General features: G+C 41.2%; 1 protein-coding gene across 3 annotated transcripts; it reads right to left on the reverse strand.

Annotated features, from left to right (window-relative positions):
* Positions 1-170: 170 nt before the first annotated feature.
* LOC103281592 (zinc finger protein 135) lies at positions 171-13,516 on the reverse strand. Of its 3 annotated transcripts, XR_010003705.1 has the most exons (3): positions 13,368-13,516; positions 5,662-7,374; positions 171-3,019 (listed from the first exon to the last, which is right to left on the reverse strand). XR_010003705.1 is itself a non-coding variant. In XM_008123490.3 (2 exons), the coding sequence occupies exon 2, from the start codon at positions 7,087-7,089 to the stop codon at positions 5,752-5,754; it is 1,338 nt and encodes a 445-aa protein (XP_008121697.2). In that variant the 5' UTR covers positions 7,090-7,374; positions 13,368-13,516; the 3' UTR covers positions 5,529-5,751. The 3 variants fall into 3 exon arrangements, 2 of the variants coding, with proteins under 2 accessions (XP_008121697.2, XP_062828976.1); XM_008123490.3 differs by lacking the exon at positions 171-3,019 and having other exon boundaries at positions 5,529-7,374; XM_062972906.1 differs by lacking the exon at positions 171-3,019 and having other exon boundaries at positions 5,529-7,377; positions 13,368-13,473.
* Between the last annotated feature and the right edge of the window lie 6,525 nt (positions 13,517-20,041).

The following is a 20,041-nucleotide window of genomic DNA, read 5'->3' on the forward strand; positions in this document are numbered from 1 at the left end:
ATGTGTTATATTGCAACAATATTAATATTATATGTAATATATAATTGTGTTATCGAAGGCTTTCATGGCCGGAATCACTGGGTTGCTGTGAGTTTCCCGGGCTCTATGGCCATGTCCCAGAAGCATTTTCTCCTGACATTTCTCCCAGTCTATGGCAGGCATCCTCAGAGGTTGTGAGGTCTGTTAGGAACTAAGTAAGTGAGGTTTATATATCTGTGGAAGGTCCAAGGTGGGAGAAAGAACTCTTGTCTGCTTGAAGCAAGTGTGAATGTTGCAATTGGCCACCTTGATTAGCATTGAATGTCCTCGCAGTTTCAAGGCCTGGCTGGTTGCTGCCTGGGGGAATCCTTTGTTGGGAGGTGTTAGCTGGCCCTGATTGTTTCCTGTCTGCAATTCCCCTGTTTTCTGAGTGTTGTTCTTTATTTACTGCCCTGATTTTAGAGTTTTTTTTAAATACTGGTAGCCAGATTGTATTCATTTTCATGGTTTCCTCCTCTGAGGATGCCTGCCATAGATGTCTGTGAAACATCAGGAGAGAATGTTTCTGGAACATGGCCATACAGCTTGGAAAACTGACAAGTTACAACAACCCAGGGCTTTGGCTTGTTTGAGCTATTTTTAATTTGTTGAATTCTTTAATATGTTTTCGGCTCATTAAACTGTTTTATTTCCACATCTGGGGTTGTTTCGCACTGCTTAAATTTGTCTTTATTTCTACATGGATCTTATGATTGAGAGTGGGAGTAAAGATACATCCATGAAACAATATCCTACTTTGTTGTAACTCTTAGAATTTTTTTTTTTTCGTGTCAGGAGCAACCGAAGTTGCTTCTGGAGTGAGAGAATTGGCCGTCTGCAAGGACGTTGCCCAGGGGACGCCCGGATGTTTTTTTTTTTGATGTTTTACCATCCTTGTGGGAGGCTTCTCTCATGTCCCTGCATGGAGCTGGAGCTGATAGAGGGAGCTCATCCGCACTCTCCCCAGGTGGGATTCGAACCTGGCAACTTTCAGGTCAGCAACCCAACCTTCCAGTCACTTAGTCCACTACGCCATCTGGGGCTCTTAGAATCATAGAATCCTAGAGTTGGAAGAAACCTCATGGGCCATCCAGTCCAACCCCATTCTGCCCAAAGCAGGAAAACCGCATTCTTGCAGGCATGTTCCTTGCCTTTTAAACTACAATTCCCTACGTACATACATACCTTAAGAGCAAAGTAGGTTGATGCATAGTCATGTGGGAAATATTCCAAGGCAGTTTTTCAGCTTGAAATACACACAATCTCTTACTTCTTTGACTTACCTCTTTCTGTACAAGCTGGGCATTCACTATCTGGAATTCTTTCTTTTTTAAAAATATTTTTTATTGGTTGTTTTGCACATAGTAGTGAAATAATAATAATAATAATAATAATAATAATAATAATAATAACAACAACAACAACAACAACAACAACAAGGAAAAGCTGATAAGGAGAAGACCTGGCTCTGGCTCACAAATGGAGCCCTGAAGAAGGAGACAGAAGGCCTGATCCTTGCAGCCCAGGAGCAAGACATCAGGACAAAGGCAATTAATAATAATAATAATAATAATAATAATAATAATAATAATAATAATAATAATAGAAGACCTGGCTCTGGCTCACGAATGGGACCCTGAAGAAGGAGACAGAAGGCCTGATTCTTGCAGCCCAGGAGCAAGACATCAGAACAAAGGCAATAAATAATAATAATAATAATAATAATAATAATAATAATAATAATAATAGAAGACCTGGCTCTGGCTCACGAATGGGACCCTGAAGAAGGAGACAGAAGGCCTGATCCTTGCAGCCCAGGAGCAAGACATCAGAACAAAGGCAATAAATAATAATAATAATAATAATAATAATAATAATAATAATAATAGAAGACCTGGCTCTGGCTCACGAATGGGACCCTGAAGAAGGAGACAGAAGGCCTGATCCTTGCAGCCCAGGAGCAAGACATCAGGACAAAGGCCATTCAGGCCAAGATCGAAAAATCAGCTGATGACCCAAAATGCAGACTGTGCAAGGAAGCTGACGAAACCATTGATCATATCCTCAGCTGCTGTAAGAAAATCGCACAGACAGACTACAAACAGAGGCACAACCATGTGGCCCAAAGGATTCATTGGAAATTATGCCTCAAGTACCACCTCCCAGCAGCAAAGAACTGGTGGGATCACAAACCTGCAAAAGTATTGGAGAATGAGCACGCAAAGATACTGTGGGACTTCCGAATCCAGACTGACAAAGTTCTGGAACACAACACACCAGACACCACAGTTGTGGAAAAGAAAAAGGTTTGGATCATTGATGTTGCCATCCCAGGTGACAGTCGCATTGACGAAAAACAACAGGAAAAACTCAGCCGCTATCAGGACCTCAAGATTGAACTTTAAAGATTCTGGCAGAAACCAGTACAGGTGGTCCCGGTGGTGATGGGCACATTGGGTGCCGTGCCAAAAGATCTCAGCCGGCATTTGGAAACAATAGACATTGACAAAATCACAATCTGCCAACTGCAAAAGGCCACCCTACTGGGATCTGCGCGCATCATCCAAAAATACATCACACAGTCCTAGACACTTGGGAAGTGTTTGACTTGTGATTTTGTGTTACAAAATCCAGCATATCTATTTTGTTTGCTGTGTCATAATAAAATAATAATAATAATACAAGCAAACATATAACAAAATTAAAATGAAATACAGCAAGAAAAAGACAAAAAAACCCTAATATCAAATATAAACTAATAAAGGAAAAAGTGAGTGGCCGCTGTTAGCTCCAGCTCCTGCCAACCTAGCAGTTCGAAAACATGCCGATGTGAGTAGATCAATAGGTACTGCTCCAGCGGGAAGGTATCGGCGCTCCATGCAGTCATGCCGCCACATGACCTTGGAGGTGTCTACGGACAACGCCGGCTCTTCGGCTTAGAAATGGAGATGAGCACTAACCCCAGAGTCAGACATGACTGGAAATCATGGGAAATCTTTACCTTAAGAACAGAAAACAATCGAGGTAAACAACTGGTCGTAGAATGCATCTTTAAACCACTGTGAGGTCTTACAAACACATGAAGAGAAGCAAAGAAAAAAGAAGAGAGAAGGAAAGGCGAGAAAGAACACATTTTTATAGTAATAATAAAATGACTTCCATTTCTCTGAATGGTGTATTTAATAAAATTCCTTTTGCAATCTGTTATTCTTTTGTCATTCTTGTTTCAGGAGTCTCTGTTCTTTATTGTCCGGGGAAGTTCGATGTCTTGGACACTTTCCATACTATTCTCAAGTTAATATTTTAATTTTCTCTTTTTTAAGGTAATTTAATTAGTCTGCTTCCTGAATGCAAGAGCGAGGAGCAAACAAATCACCCGCTCTCGCTCCTTTTGCAAGCCCTGGCCAATTCTGGCTGCTCCTCCTCGGAAGGAGAGATAAACCCACACCTTTTCCTTGAGCTGACAGGAAGGGAAAGCCTCAATATTTTGATTCTTGAGATCTTGCAAAAGAAGTGAGAGCGGGTGATTTGTTTGCTCCTCCCTCCTGCAACCATTCTTCAGCTGGCTGAGTTTCAGGACGCGGCGGGAAACTGCAGAGGGTAGGAACTTTCTAAACTCATTAATAGTTCTGAAAAGGGCCTAATTTTGAATGGGGACTATGCTTAAAGGTACTATTGAAGTATGGCTTTTAACTGCATAAAATAAATATTTTATCCTATACTTCGTTAATTTTTAATTCCAAAACGTAACATACTTTCTGGATAGCCCTCGTATGTATTATTGGTGAGGGAGTGGGAGAGGGTATCCATATTCCTAATCTCTAAGATCTTATTAAACCTGGGACCTTTTGGTCTGCAAGTTCAGCAGCTCAGTGCTTTAACACACTTTGCCATTGTTAATACCATATTTTTTTACCTTACTTTTCCACTTAGAGAGCTAGTTTACTGTTTTTCTTTGAAATACGGTAAATATTCAAAAACCTTTAACCTCCTGATGCCTCAGTATAATTTCATTGGGATCTATTTTCATTTTGAAATTTGCCACTGGCTGTTGCATTTCCCACTCTTGGCTTATACTCAAGTCAATAAATTTCCCCAGTTTTTTATGTTAAAATTACGTGCCTTGGCTTATATTAGGGTCGGCTTATACTCGGGTATATAGGGTACTCAACCTATATTAGTATCAAGCCATCATCCTGAATGAGTTTGGTGATGTTTAATCAATATTCTGCAATCACGGAAGCTCTTTCCACATTGTAAGCATTTAAATGGTTTAAATCAGGGGTCCTCAAACTTTTTAAGTGGAGGGCCGATTCATGCTCCCTCAAATTGTTGAGGGGCCGAATTATCATTTGAAAAAAAAATGAACAAATTCCTATGCTCACTGTACACGTCTTATTTGTAGTGCAAAAAAACAAAAAACAAAACCCAGCAACAATTACTTATTTATTTATTTACTACATTTATACCCCACATAGCATATTGTGCTATGCTAATAATATATTGTACATACAATATATTATATTATTAGCATAGCACAATATTAGCATTATATATTACTGTATTGTACTATACCATTATACCGTAATATTATTAGTAATATTACATTTAATATATAATATATAATTAATATTATTATATTGTGAAATATTATTATATTGTATTATTATTATCAGCCGTCCTGAGTCTCCTATTGGGTGAGAAGGACGGGGGTAGAAATACTGTAATAAATAAATAAATACATATTATATTGTATTACATTATAATATTATCATCAATATTGAATGTATACACCAGGGGTCCTCAAACTTTTTAAGCCGAGGGCCGGTCCACAATCCTTCGGACTGTTGAGGGGCCGGATTATCATTTGAAAAAGAAATAAAAACAAATTCCGATGCACACTACACATGTCTTATTTGTAGTGCAAAAACAACAAGAACAATGAAAGAACAATACAATATTTAAAAATAAAAACAATTTTAACCACATACATTGATCAGGATTTCAATGGGAAGTGTGGTCCTGCTTCTGGCCAATGAGATAGTCAAGTTAATTAGGGTTGTTGTTGTTGTTGTTGTTGTGTGCCTTCAAGTCATTTCAGACTTTGGGTGAGCCTAAGTCTAAAATTTATTTATTTATGTATTTATTTATTATTTACTACATTTATTTACTACATTTGTATCACACTCCTCTGACCCCAAAGGGGACTCAGAGTGGCTTACAAATTATATGTACACACAATATATTATATTATTAGCATAGCACAATATTAGCATTATATATTACTATATTGAACTATACCACAATACTGTAATATTATTAGTAATATTATATGTAATATAGAATATATAATTAATATTATTATATGGTATTATTATTAGTGTTATATTGTATTACATTATAATATTATTATCAATATTATATGTATATACAATATATTATATTATAAAACTGAGGGCGGGGGCCAGGTAAATGACCTCGGAGGGCCGCATCCGGCCCCCGGGCCTTAGTTTGGGGACCCCTGGTATACACAATATATTATATTATTACCATATCATTCATTTACAATATTTCATTTACAATATTGATAAATGAAAGAACAGTACAATATTTAAAAAATAAAAATAATTTTAACCAACATACTGTAAACTTATCAGGATTTCAGTGGGAAGTGTGGACCTGCTTCTGGCCAATGAGATCATCAAGTAGGATTGTTGTTGTTGTGCCTTCAAGTCATTTCAGACTTTGGGCGAGCCTAAGTCTAAAACTGAGGGCGGGGGCCAGGTCAATGGCCTTGGAGGGCCGCATCCGGCCCCCGGGCCTTAGTTTGGGGACCCCTGGTTTAAATGGTTTCTCCCCATGTTGGGTTCTTTGATGTGAACGTAGAGATCCACTCTCGCTGAAACACTTTCCACACTCTATGCATTTATACGGTTTCTCCCCTGTGTGGATTCTTCGATGTCCATGAAGATGTCCATGCTGGCGGAAGGCCTTTCCACATTCAATGCATTTATATGGCTTCTCTCCTGTGTGGGTCCTTTGATGGGAACGCAGCTGTCCAGTCTCACTGAAGCTCTTTCCACATTCACTGCATTTATGTGGTTTCTCCCCTGTGTGGGATCTTTGATGTGAACGTAAAGTTTGACTATAAGAGTAGCTATTTCCACACGTCACGCATTTATAGGGTTTCTCCCCTGAGTGAATTTGTTGATGCGAACGTAAACTGTCACCACGAGAAAAGCTCTTTCCACATTGCGTGCATTTGTATGGCTTTTCCCCTGTGTGAGTTCTGTTATGAAACTGTAACTCTTGTCGATGAGAGAAACTCTTTCCACATTCCATGCATTTATGTGGTTTCCCGCCTGTTTGAGTTTGATGGTGTCCATTTTCACAGCTCTTTCCACTCTCTGTGCATCCATGTGGTTTCTCCCTTGTGTGGATTCTTTGATGTATACGTAGAGGTCCACTCCGACTGAAGCTCTTTCCACACTCTATGCATTTATATGGCTTCTCCCCTGTGTGGATTCTCTGATGTACGTGAAGATCTATACTCTGACGGAAACTCTTCCCACATTCCATGCACTTATATGGCTTCTCCCCAGTGTGGATTCTTTGATGTTTAGCGCATGTTCCACTATCCCGGAAGCCTTTCCCACATTCCATACATTTGTATGGTTTCTCCCCTGTATGGGATCTTTGATGAGAACGTAAGGTATGACTATAAGAGTAGCTCTTTCCACATTCTGTACATTTATATGGCTTCTCACTTGAGTGGGTTCTCTGATGTAAACGTAAAGTCTGACTATGAGAGAAGCTCTTTCCACATTCCACGCATTTATATGGTTTTTCTCCTGTGTGCGTTCTCTGGTGTACACGTAAATACTGACTATTGGAGAAAGACTTTCCACATTCTATGCATTTATGTGGTTTCTCCCCCGTGTGAATTGTTTGATGTCTATGTAAAGATGCTCTGTAACTGAAGCTCTTTCCACATTCCAGGCATTTATAGGGTTTCTCCCCTGAGTGGATTATTTGTTTTCCAGTCACACTGAAGCTCTTTATACCTTCCATTCAATAATATGTTTTATTCCTTTGTGTGGACTCTGCAATTTGTCTTTAAGTGAAATTTACACCAGAATGTTTTTTCCTAAGACAGAACAGTTAATCCTTCTTTTCCTCTTGTCGTTTTTCTGCAGGGTCAGGCATTCACAAATATAATCTTCTTCAGAATCAGAGCAGTTTTCTTTTTGCCTTTTCAGTTGTCTTTAATTTTGAGATTCCTCTTCCCCACAACAATCTTGACTTTTTCTTATGACAGCAGAGAGGGCTCCACAATATTCTTCTTCTGTTCATTACCTGCTTGAGAAAGAAGAAGATCCCATCAGGAGTTGAACACAGAAGCTCAGGATTACATTGGGAATCAAGACCAATTATCTAATACTAGTTGTACCCAGCCACGCATTGCTGTGACCCAGTCTGGCTCAATGGGAAAGAAAAGATAAAGAACGACTGTATATACTCGAGTACAAGCCTAGTTTTTCAACCCTTTTTTAGGGCTGAAAAAGTTCCCCTCGGCTTATACTCGAGTGAGGGTCCTGGCCGGCTTCTATTCAGGTCGGCTTATACTTGAGTATATAGGTATTCAGAGTTGGACAGTCTTATCTTATTAAAGTCTTATTATTATCTTAAATTACAGTTTTATATAAATATTCAAAAACATTTAACCTACTGATGCCTCAGATAATGCAATTTTATTAATACCTATTTTTATTTTTGAATTTGACCCGTAGCTGCTGCATTTCCCCACCCTCGTCTTATACTCGAGTCACTAAGTTTTCCCAGTTTTTGTGGTAAAATTAGGCTTATATTCGGGTGGGCTTATACTTGAGTATATATGGTATGTTATTTTCCTGTAAATGAAGAACACCACTTAGAATACAGAGGAATTCCAGACATGAAACAATCAGGGCCAGGTTACACCTCCTAACAACGGATTCCCCTTGGTAGTAAGCAGCAAGGCTATTCAAGTTGGCCAACAAAGGATTCCCCTCTGTAGGAAGCAGCCAGGCTTTGAAGTTGTGAGGCTATTCAGTTATAGTCAAGCTGGCCAATTGTAACATTCACACTTGCCACATGCAGAAAAGAGTTGTTTCTCCCACTCTGGACCTTCCCTTTCCTCTCAGCCTAGGATGTCTGGCCAATTGGAGATGGCTGTAACTCATAGCCGATGACTGGAACATTTTTGCTAAGCTTCACACAAATCTGTTCAGTAGGGCTTTAATCTGAGTTAAGGGGGCAGGGGAAAAAGACAATATTCTTGAGAACTACAGTGTTTCCTCACTTATTGCGGGGGTTATGTTCAATGACCACCTGCAATAAGTGAAAATCTGCAAAGTAAGGACACTATATTTATTTAATATTTACACATTATGTCAGTAGTTAGGTAGCCTTTCACCCCTTTGCAAGCCTTCTTCCTGTGTAGGCAGGGAACACTGTGCTGCAGATTCCCTGTTTCCACAAAAATACAACATACCCATAAAATAAGCCGTAAACAGGAGTTCGAGGCATGTGCACAATATACAAGGGCTATCCAGAAAGTAGGCTACGTTTTGGATTTTAAAAAGATCAAAGTATAGGATAAATCATTTCCCATATGCAGCTGAAAGACACATCCCAAAACTACAATCTCATGTAATCCCCATTTAAATTTAGCCACGTTTCTTATAGATAAATGAGTTTGAAAAGTACTGCACCAGTAAATTCCCCGCTTGTGTCCTCAGCTCTTCCCCCTTCTCCCTTCCTGCAGCGTCGCCAAAACGCTGCGCTGCCAGCCACGTCCCCATTGTTGGAAACGGAGGAGAGAGGCGGCAAATTTACTGGTGCCGTACTTTTCAAACTCATTTATCTATAAGAAACGTGGCTAAATTTAAATGGGGATTACATGAGATTGTAGTTTTGGGATGTGTCTTTCAGCTGCATATGGTAAATGATTTATCCTATACTTTGATCTTTTTAAAATCCAAAACGTAGCCTACTTTCTGGATAGCCCTCGTAAATCATACCCTAAAAATAAGACATAGTGATAGGCATGGCTATACTGCAGTGGTTCCCAAACTTATTTGGCCTACCACCCACTTTCCAGAAAAAACATTACTCGGCGCCCCCTGGAAATGGGGGCGTGGCTTAGAGGGGTGGGCATGGCTTCTGCTCAAAGGGGCGGGGCTGAGCCTCCCCCCTAGTCCAAGATGCAGGGCTGTGAGGGGCGGAGTTATTTCAAAACAAATGGATTTTTGGTGTCTAGCACACCTCTACAGTAGGAGCCCCTGGTGGCGCTGCGGGTTAAAGCGCTGAGCTGCTGAACTTGCGGACTGAGAGATTGCAAGTTTGAATCCAGGGAGCGGAGTGAGCACCCGCTGTTAGCCCCAGCTTCTGCCAACCTAGCAGTTCAAAAACATGCAAATGTGAGTAGATCAATAGGTACCGCTCTGGCAGGAAGGTAATGGTGTAATAATACCAATAATATTAGAGAAAAATAATAAATGTACCATATATACTCGAGTATAAGCCAAGGGGGGCTTTTTCAGTCTTGATGAACCAACCTGGACACAGCAGATAATTGGAGAACACAGAAATACTGGACCACTTGAACAACCACCATGTCAGACTACACAGAGAAGCCACTGAAATCCACAAGAAGCATGTGGACAATTTCAACAGAAAGGAGGGAATCATGAAAGGAACTCCAGACAGCAAACAACCAAGTGCCAGTCAACACTTCCCAGACAGAGGCAAGAAAAGTCAGGCTTTGCAGCTGTAAGGCTACTCAATGCAAATCAAGCTTGCTAATTGCAACATCCACACTTGCTTCAAACAGACAAGGGTTCTTCTTCCCACCCTGGACAGTCCGCATACATATACTGTATATATTCGAGTATAAGCTGTCCCGAATATAAGCAGAGGCACCTAATTTTACCACAAAAAACTGGGAAAACATTGACTCCAGTATAAGCCGAGGGTGGAAAATTTCAGAAATAAAAATAGATACCAAAAAATTACATTAATTGAGGCATCATTAGGTTAAATGTTTTTGAATATTTACATAAAGCTCAAATTTAAGATAAGACTGTCCAACTCTGATCAAATCATTATTCTCATCTTCTTCAATGTAAATGTGCTTATGTATCCTATTAATAATCGAGTAAATAATAAATGTATTAATAATAATAAAAATAGAGTAAAATAAATGTAATAGTAGCAACAATGAGAAAAATAAAAAATGTAATAATACCAATAATAATAGAGAAAAATAATAAATGTACCATATATTCTCGAGTATAAGCTGACCCAAATATAAGCCAACCAGGACCCTCACCTGAGTATAAGCCCAGGGGGGCTTTTTCAGTCTTAAAATAAGGCCTGAAAAACTAGGCTTATCCTCAAGTACAGTAGAGTCTCACTTATCCAACACTTGCTTATCCAACGTTCTGGATTATCCAAGCCATTTTTGTAGTCAATGTTTTCAATATATCGTGATATTTTGGTGCTAAATTCGTAAATACAGTAATTACAACATAACATTACTGCATATTGAACTACTTTTTCTGTCAAATTTGTTGTATAACATGATGTTTTGGTGTTTAATTTGTAAAATCATAACCTAATTTGATGTTTAATAGGCTTTTCCTTAATCCCTCCTTATTATCCAAGATATCGCTTATCCAAGCTTCTGCTGGCCTGTTTAGCTTGGATAAGTGAGACTCTACTGTATATACAGTATATATATATATATTAGCTTTGCCTGGCCACGCATTGCTGTGGCTTATGGGAATCCTTTGTTGGCCAGGTGGAATAGCAGTGAATAGCCTTGCAGTCTCAAAGCCTGGGCGTTTTATGGAGTAGCTGGAGCTGTTTGTTGTATGAACGTAGAGGCATGGACGAGGGGTTGTGCTGCCAAGTTTAGTGTTTCTGGGATGTGTAGTTTTGTTGTTTTGTCCTAGGCCGAAATTTCATTGCCCTTCTATATATATAAAAGAGTGATGGCATCACGGCAGCGGACAAAACAACAAAAGTAAACACCCCACAACCTCGAAAATTGACATCACAACCCCTCATCCATGCCTCTAGGTTGATACAACAAAAAGAAAAGAAAAATAAAGTCCTAATTAGAGGGAGAGGAATAATTGTTTTTATCCAATTGCTGCCAGTTAGAAGGCTAAGCTCCGCTCACTTGGTCTCCTAGCAACCCACTCAGCCCAGGGGACCCTTTACCTTAACTACCACCAATTCCTCAATACTTTATTTCCCATACCACCATACTTCACCACAGCAACGCGTGGCCGGGCACAGCTAGTTTATATATATAGATGTACACACATCACACACACTCCACTTGCCTCATAGAATCATAGAATCATAGAATAGTAGAGTTGGAAGAGACCTCATGGGCCATCCAGTCCAACCCCCTGCCAAGAAGCAGGAAATCGCATTCAGAGCACCCCCGACAGATGGCCATCCAGCCTCTGCTTAAAAGCCTCCAAGGAAGGAGCCTCCACCACAGCCCTGGGGAGAGAGTTCCACTGTCGAACAGCCCTCACAGTGAGGAAGTTCTTCCTGATGTTCAGGTGGAATCTCCTTCCCTGTAGTTTGAAGCCATTGTTCCATTGTGTCCTAGTCTGCAGGGCAGCAGAAAACAAGCTTGCTCCCTCCTCCCTATGACTTCCCTTCACGTATTTGTACATGGCTATCATGTCTCCTCTCAGCCTTCTCTTCTGCAGGCTAAACATGCCCAGCTCTTTTAGCCGCTCCTCATAGGGCTTGTTCTCCAGACCCTTAATCATTTTAGTCGCCCTCCTCTGGACGCTTTCCAGCTTGTCAACATCTCCCTTCAACTGTGGTGCCCAAAATTGGACACAGTGTGATTCCAGGTGTGGTCTGACCAAGGCAGAATAGAGGGGAGCAGGACTTCCCTGGATCTAGACGTTATTCCCCTATTGATGCAGGCCAGAATCCCATTGGCTTTTTTAGCTGCCGCATCACATTGTTGGCTCATGTTTAACTTGTTCCCCACGAGGACTCCAAGATCTTTTTCACATGTACTGCTGTCTAGCCAGGCGTCCCCCATTCTGTATCTTTGATTTCCATTTTTTCTGCCGAAGTGAAGTATCTTGCATTTGTCCCTGTTGAACTTCATTTTGTTAGTTTCGGCCCATCTCTCTAGTCTGTCAAGATCGTTTTGAATTCTGCTCCTGTCTTCTGGAGTGTTAGCTATCCCTCCCAGTTTGGTGTCGTCTGCAAACTTGATGATCGTGCCTTCTAACCCTTCGTCTAAGTCGTTAATAAAGATGTTGAACAGAACCGGGCCCAGGACGGAGCCCTGCGGCACTCCACTTGTCACTTCTTTCCATGATGAAGACGACGCATTGGTGAGCACCCTTTGGGTTCGTTTGCTTAGCCAATTACAGATCCACCTAACCGTAGTTTTGTCTAGCCCACATTTTACTAGTTTGTTTGCCAGAAGGTCGTGGGGGACTTTGTCGAAGGCCTTATTGAAATCTAGATACACTACATCCACGGCATTCCCTGTATTGACCCAACTCGTAACTCTATCGAAAAAAGAGATCAGATGAGTCTGGCATGACTTGTTTTTGGTAAATCCGTGTTGACTATTAGCAATGACCGCATTTGTTTCTAAGTGTTCGCAGACCACTTCCTTAATGATCTTTTCCAGAATTTTGCCTGGTATTGATGTGAGGCTGACCGGACGGTAATTGTTTGGGTCGTTCTTTTTTCCCTTCTTGAAGATAGGGACCACATTCGCCCTCCTCCAATCTGCTGGGACTTCTCCCGTTCTCCAAGAACTCTCGAAGATAATTGCCAGTGGTTCTGAAATAACCTCAGCTAGTTCCTTCAGTACTCTTGGATGTAGCTGGTCTGGCCCTGATGTACACACATCACACACACTCCACTTGCCTCACCTCCAACGGACCTCTGAACAAACATCTGAGGATGCTAGCCACAGATGCAGGTGAAACATAAGGAGAGAATGCAGCTGGAACATGGAAAAACTCACTGCCACTCATATGACTCAGTTCAAATAATCTGGATTTTATATGGCAGTGTGGAAGGGGCCTGAGAGATGGAGCTGGCTGGAGGAGGAGACAGGGTTTCTTTCCGAACCTGAGGATGCCCCTCCTTTGAGCTCCTCTCTTTAGGCCCCTTCCCCATTCTTCACCCCCTTCTTATTATGGCCATCCCATAGTATCCTTCCCCCCCTAAAGACTGATCTTTTTCTTTGCCTCCCCAGCAAAAAAATAAAATAAATAAAAGACAAGTGGATTTGGATGATTTACCTTCTTCTCTCCCCTCGCCGCCATGAGAACCCCAAAGGACCTCCTCTTCCAGAAATGACATCAGACCCAGACAGAGAGAGAGACTTGGACTGGCGGCCAGACAGCTCAGCCGCAGACAGGCAACGCCACGTCTGGCCACTAGGGGGAAACCTAGACAAAATGAATTGCCTCTGGGAGACAGACATCAAGGAATGATGTAAATCACTGATTGACTTTGCATCAAGCTTTCTAATTGCAACATTCATACTTGCTTCAAGCCGACAAGGGCTCTTTCTCCCACCTTGGACATCATTCCGCAGATATATAATAATAATAGTAATAATAATAATAATAATAATAATAATAATAATAAGGAGAAGACCTGGCTCTGGCTCACGAATGGGACCCTGAAGAAGGAGACAGAAGGCCTGATCCTTGCAGCCCAGGAGCAAGCCATCAGGACAAAGGCAATTCAGGCCAAGATTGAAAAATCAGTTGATGACTCAAAATGCAGACTCTGCAAGGAAACTGACGAAACCATTGATCATATCCTCAGCTGCTGTAAGAAAAATCGCACAGACAGACTACAAACAGAGGCACAAACATGTGGCCCAAGTGATCCATTGAAACTTATGCCTCAAGTACCACCTGCCAGCAGCAAAGAACTGGTGGGATCACAAACCTGCAAAAGTATTGGAAAATGAGCATGCAAAGATACTGTGGGACTTCCGAATCCAGACTGACAAAGTTCTGGAACACAACACACCAGACATCACAGTTGTGGAAAAGAAAAAGGTTTGGATCATTGATGTTGCCATCCAAGGTGACAGTCGCATTGATGAAAAACAACAGGAAAAACTCAGCCGCTCTCAGGACCTCAAGATTGAACTTCAGAGACTCTGGCAGAAACCAGTGCAGGTGGTCCCGGTGGTGATGGGCACGCTGGGTGCCGGGCCAAAAAATCTCAGCCGGCATTTGGAAACAATAGACACTGACAAAATCACGATCTGCCAACTGCAAAAGGCCACCCGGCTGGGATCTGCACGCACCATCCGAAAATACATCACACAGTCCTAGACACTTGGGAAGTGTTCATCTGTTGGATGAATGACAGGGACGGGGTTACGGTCAATCACCAGGTTAATTTAAACCCAGTTCAGCCCTGAAATGGTGTAGAACAACTATTACTTACCTATACAGTTTTGAACATATAAATTGATGTTACATTCCTAATATACAAGGGATTATATTACAATAGAAGTGTATAACTTCAACACAACTTACCTTGTATTATATTATATACCATACTTTTCCTTTTTGCTCTGGAATCTCCTTTCCTGTCATTTGAACCTATGGCTCCATTGAACCTTAGTTTCCAGGGCAGAAGAAAACAAGCATCTTTCTGTTCCTTTTAGATCAGTGGTTCTCAACCTGGGGTTTCTTGATGTTTTTGGCCTTCAACTCCCAGAAATCCTTACAGTTGGTGAACTGGATGAGATCTCTGGGAGTTGTAGGCCAAAAACATCAAGAAACCCCAGGTTGAGAACCACTGTTTTAGATACTGAAATATGGCTTTCATGTCTCCTCTCAGCCGTCTTTTCTAGCTAAACATCCTCTTCATAGGGATTCATGGTTTCCAGGCCTTAGGCAATTTTGGTTGCCTTTCTCTGAGCAGGTGAGATGTGACAAATGAGATGTGACAAACCGTCTCAGTGCAGAAAACACACCCTCGGTCAAAAAAGGAATCCAATAAGCCAGATACACCACAATTTTTTTTCCCATGTTGGAAATGGAGCGGAAAGCTTTGCCACCCCACCCAGATGACACATTCTTGGTATGAAGCATGTGGGCTGCTGGCAGTCATATCAAAGGCTTTCAAGGCTTCCTTTATTCGGAATTTTCCAAATATACTAAAAGCTACACCTGTTTAAAGAAAAGACAGGAAAAGAAGAAAGAGCATATAAATATGCAGGATATATTGGGGCCGGGCTGTGGCGCAGCTAGCTAGTAACCAGCTGCTATAAATCACTACTGACCGAGAGGTCATGAGTTCGAAGCCCGGGTCGAGTTAAGCCTCCGACCATTAAAAAAAAAAATAGCAATAGCCCCGGCTTGCTGTTGACCTAGCAGCCCCGAAAGACAGTTGAATCTGTCAATTAGGGAAATTTAGGGACGCTTTATGCGGGAGGCTAATTTAACTAATCTACAACACCATAAAACTGCTCACGAGGAAAAGAAGAGGAAGAACAGCCACCAATGGATGGTGAAGCAACAGCTCCCCCTGTGGCCGGAAATCGTGAAGCTGGAAGATGTTAAAAAAAATGCCTCTGTGTCTGTCTAAAACTGAATGTTGTTTGTCTATTGGCATTGAATGTTTGCCATATATGTGTTCATTGTAATCCGCCCTGAGTCCCCTTCGGGGTGAGAAGGGCGGAATATAAATACTGTAAATAATAATAAATAAATATATTCATTTTTCAACAATAAACCACTTATTGTTTTATTATAAATTGATATGTTATATTAATTTATATATTAATTTTTCAACAATAAACCACTTTCGATCAATGCTTCCTCTGATGATGTCAGTTGGCTTTTCCCATGTGTCTGGTTGGTGAATCTGCTCCAGGTTTTAGGCCAGACTAGGGTCCCATCTCCACTGCTATATGACATCCAGATTATCTGCTTTGAACTGGACTAAGACTAAGGCCCCTTCTACACTGTCATGTCATCCAGATTATCAGATCAGATAATCACATTATCTACTTTGAAATGGATTATATGTGTCTATAGGTAAGGTAAAGGTTTCCCCTGACGTTAAGTCCAGTCATGTCTGACTCTGGGGGTTGGTGCTCATCTCCATTTCTAAGCCAAAGAACCGGCATTGTCCATAGACACCTCCAAGGTCATGTGGCTGGCATGACTGCATGGAGCACCATTACCTTCCCGTTGGAGCGGTACCTATTGATCTATTCACATTTGCATGTTTTCGAACTGCTAGGTTGGCAGAAGCTGGGGCTAACAGCGGGTGCTCATTCCGCTCCCAGGATTTGAACCTGGGACCTTTCGGTCCGCAAGTTCAGCTGCTCAGTGCTTTAACACCCTGTGCCACTATACTACCATGTAATCCAGTTCAAAACAAATAATCTGGCAGGGTAGACGGGACCTTTAAAAGTGCTCTCCAAGGTGCTGAAACCCATCTCCAAAATAGATTCAGTACTTTGGATACCTCCTGGAAAAATCCAGGCTAAAGCTTGGCATTGGTTTTGGACCCTCTTTCCCTCCCCAATAGTCCAAGGATTTCGACTTACAAGAGGAAGAATTGGAGTTCAATGGAAGACCTTTTTTTTGGCACATTGAAAGTCCCCGGTGGGACCCAAAAGTGATAAAACACCAGGAAACCTTGACCTACAAATAACAGTTTTGGGGAGAAATTTGGTCAGATGTATCAGATGCAGGAGGACGCATTAGCGCTGAATATGCCTCAGCAACACATATATCCTAAAACTGAAAGGATACAGAGAAGATCTGCATGGCCCTGGAACACTTAGGACATGCACATCTATATATATATAAGAGTGGTGGAATCCTGGCGACCGCCAAAACAACAAAACTAAACACCCCACAACCTCGAAAATTGACAACACAACCCATCATCCAAGCCTCTAGGTTGATACAACAAAAAGAAAAGAAAAATAAAGTCCTAATTAGAGGGAGAGGAATAATTGTTTTATCCAATTGCTGCCAGTTAGAAGGCTAAGCTCTGCCCACTTGGTCTCTTAGCAACCCACTCACGCAGGTGACAGGCAGAGTTAGGCCTCAGGCCTCTTCCACACTGCCTATAAAATACAGATTATCAGATTTTAACTGGATTAGATGGCAGTGTAGACTCAAGGCCCTTCCACACAGCTATATAACCCATATAATCTTATATTATCTGCTTTAATTGGATTATCTGGACTCCACACCTTTACCCTTGACCTTAACTACCACCAATTCCTCAATACTTTACTTCCCATACCACCATACTTCGCCACAGAAACGCGTGGCCAGGCACAGCTAGTTCATTTATATTTTAGTATTTATGTATTTAACTGTTGCATAACATATTTGTATCTTAATTTTTTAAGTTGTCTTGAATCCCAGACAGGGAGAAAGGCAGTGATGAAATGATCATCATTATCAACATCACCATCATCGTTGTCATCTAGTACTTACAATATGTATGCATGCTGCCAAGGGATTTTCTAGTTCCTAAAGCATGATTCGATGTTATTCTTGAGTCCTTCATTTCGACAAGATAATGGATATGCTAGCAGCACCCGAAAACACAAAAAGACAATAGAATAATTAGACATATTTCAACAGACAGAGTTGCATGCATGTAGTTACTTACATATACAGTAGAGTCTCACTTATCCAACATAAATGGGCCGGCAGAATGTTGGATAAGTGAATATGTTGGATAATAAGGAGGGATTAAGGAAAAACCTATTAGACATCAAATTAGGTTATGATTTTACAAATTAAGCACGAAAACATCATGTTTGACAGAAAAAGGCTCGGGCTGTGGCGCAGCCTGGAGAGTAGCTGCAATGAATCACTGCAATGAATCACTCTGACCAGGAGGTCATGAGTTCGAGGCCCACTCGGAGCCTGTGTTTGTCTGTCTTTGTTCTATGTTAAAAGGCATTGAATGTTTGCCTTTATGTATATAATGTGATCCGCCATGAGTCCCCTCAGGGTGAGAAGGGCGGAATATAAATGCTGTAAACAAATAATAAATAAAAAAGTAGTTCAATGCGCAGTAATGCTATATAGTAATTACTGTATTTACGAATTTAGCACCAAAATATCACGATATATTGAAAACATTGACTACAAAAATGCATTGGATAATCCAGAACATTGGATAAGCGAGTGTTGGATAAGTGAGACTCTACTATAGCTCTCTCAATGGCTCTACAAATACAGTTGGCTTGTAACTACATGGATGCAACTCTGTCTGTTGAAATATGTATAATTTTTTTATTGTCTTTTTGTGTTATCGGGTGCTGCTGGCATATCTATTATGTTGTCTGTTATCACTTATTTAGGAATGTATTGAGTCTCACAACACTTGTGAAGAATCCTGAAGAAGGGATTTTCCCGAAACGAAGATTTACGATTTACTTCTTTGTAGAGACTTTCCCAAGGACAGCTTAAGTATTTTATTCATTCCTACGGAGACTCTTCTTAAACACATTTCCTTTCCATTGTTTATTAATCAACTATAAGACTATACAGAAGAGTGAAAATATAATTACCTCCACGAGGAGTATACAAAATTACTATGGGGACTTAAATCTATATATATAAATGGGTAATGAAATTTCGGCCTAGGACAAAACAAGAAAACTACACATCCCAGAAACACTAAACTTGGCAGCACAATCCCTCATCCATGGCTCTACGTTCATACAACAAAAAGAAAAGAAAAAGAAAATCCTAATTAGAGGGAGAGGAATAATTGCTTTTATCCAGTTGCTGCCAGTTAGAAGGCTAAGCTCCACCCACTTGGTCTCCTAGCAACCCACTCAGCCCAGGGGATAGGCAGAGTTAGGCCTCACTTAGGCCTCTTCCACACTGCCAAAAAAAATACAGATTATCTGATTTTAACTGGATTATATGGCAGTGTTGACTCAAGGCCCTTCCACACAGCTATATAACCCATTTATAACGGACTTAATGTAAGGTAAAACCTTTACCCTTCACCTTAACTACCACCAATTCCTCAATAGTTTATTTCCCATACCACCATACTTCGCCACAGCAACGCGTGGCTGGGCATAGCTAATCTAAATCCATAATAAAAGCAAAAACCCGTATGTGTGTATGTGGCACAGATCTCTGGTCACACAGACAGCCTCCGGCCTCCACAAACAGGCTATACTTCCCAGGGTTAAGAATCTAGCAAGTCACTCTTTCCAACTGACATTGTGGTTACAGCGAGTGCCATGAACATGCATCCCAGCCCCTGCCAATGTCCTTCTCAAACACTACAGCCCACCACCCAAGGAATGCTTTCGTTTGGGGACCATTTCATCCTAGATTTTGCTTTTTCTTCCACCACAGGCAGGCATCCCAGGGTTCTCCATTGCTGTGGAATTTGCATGGCCCCACCCACTGCCCTTCCCTTTCCAATCTCTCTGCATAACAAACACAGCAGAACTGAGCTGCAACTAAACTTACTGGAGGAGTTTGAGGATTGACTCCACATGGTGGAAGTTGTAGTTCACCCTGCACCCTGCACCAAGTCAGCACACTGTCACTCCTACTGGGGAATATACAGGAGTTGTAGTTCACCTACACCCAGAACACTATGAACCCAAATAATGATGGCTCTCGGCCAAACTTACCATGCAGACCTGATATGCCCAGATTTGACTACTGGTGGGTTTGGAGGGGAACTGGACTGGAAGTTCAGGAGTAGTAGGTACTAGGATTTATAGTTCACCTGCAATGAATGAGCATCACACTTGGCACACAGAGCCCCTATAACCAATACAACATATTGGACAAGTTTGGGGAAAAGGGAGTTATAGTTCACCTGCAGCCAGATAAACACTGACCCCCACCGACAATGCACTAGGACCACACTTCACACAGAGAAGCCTCATGACCTACTGAACATACTGCAGGTATTTCTGGGAAGG

The sequence above is a fragment of the Anolis carolinensis genome, chromosome 2 (genome assembly GCF_035594765.1).
Source record: "Anolis carolinensis isolate JA03-04 chromosome 2, rAnoCar3.1.pri, whole genome shotgun sequence".
Classification (NCBI taxonomy): Eukaryota; Metazoa; Chordata; class Lepidosauria; order Squamata; family Dactyloidae; genus Anolis; species Anolis carolinensis.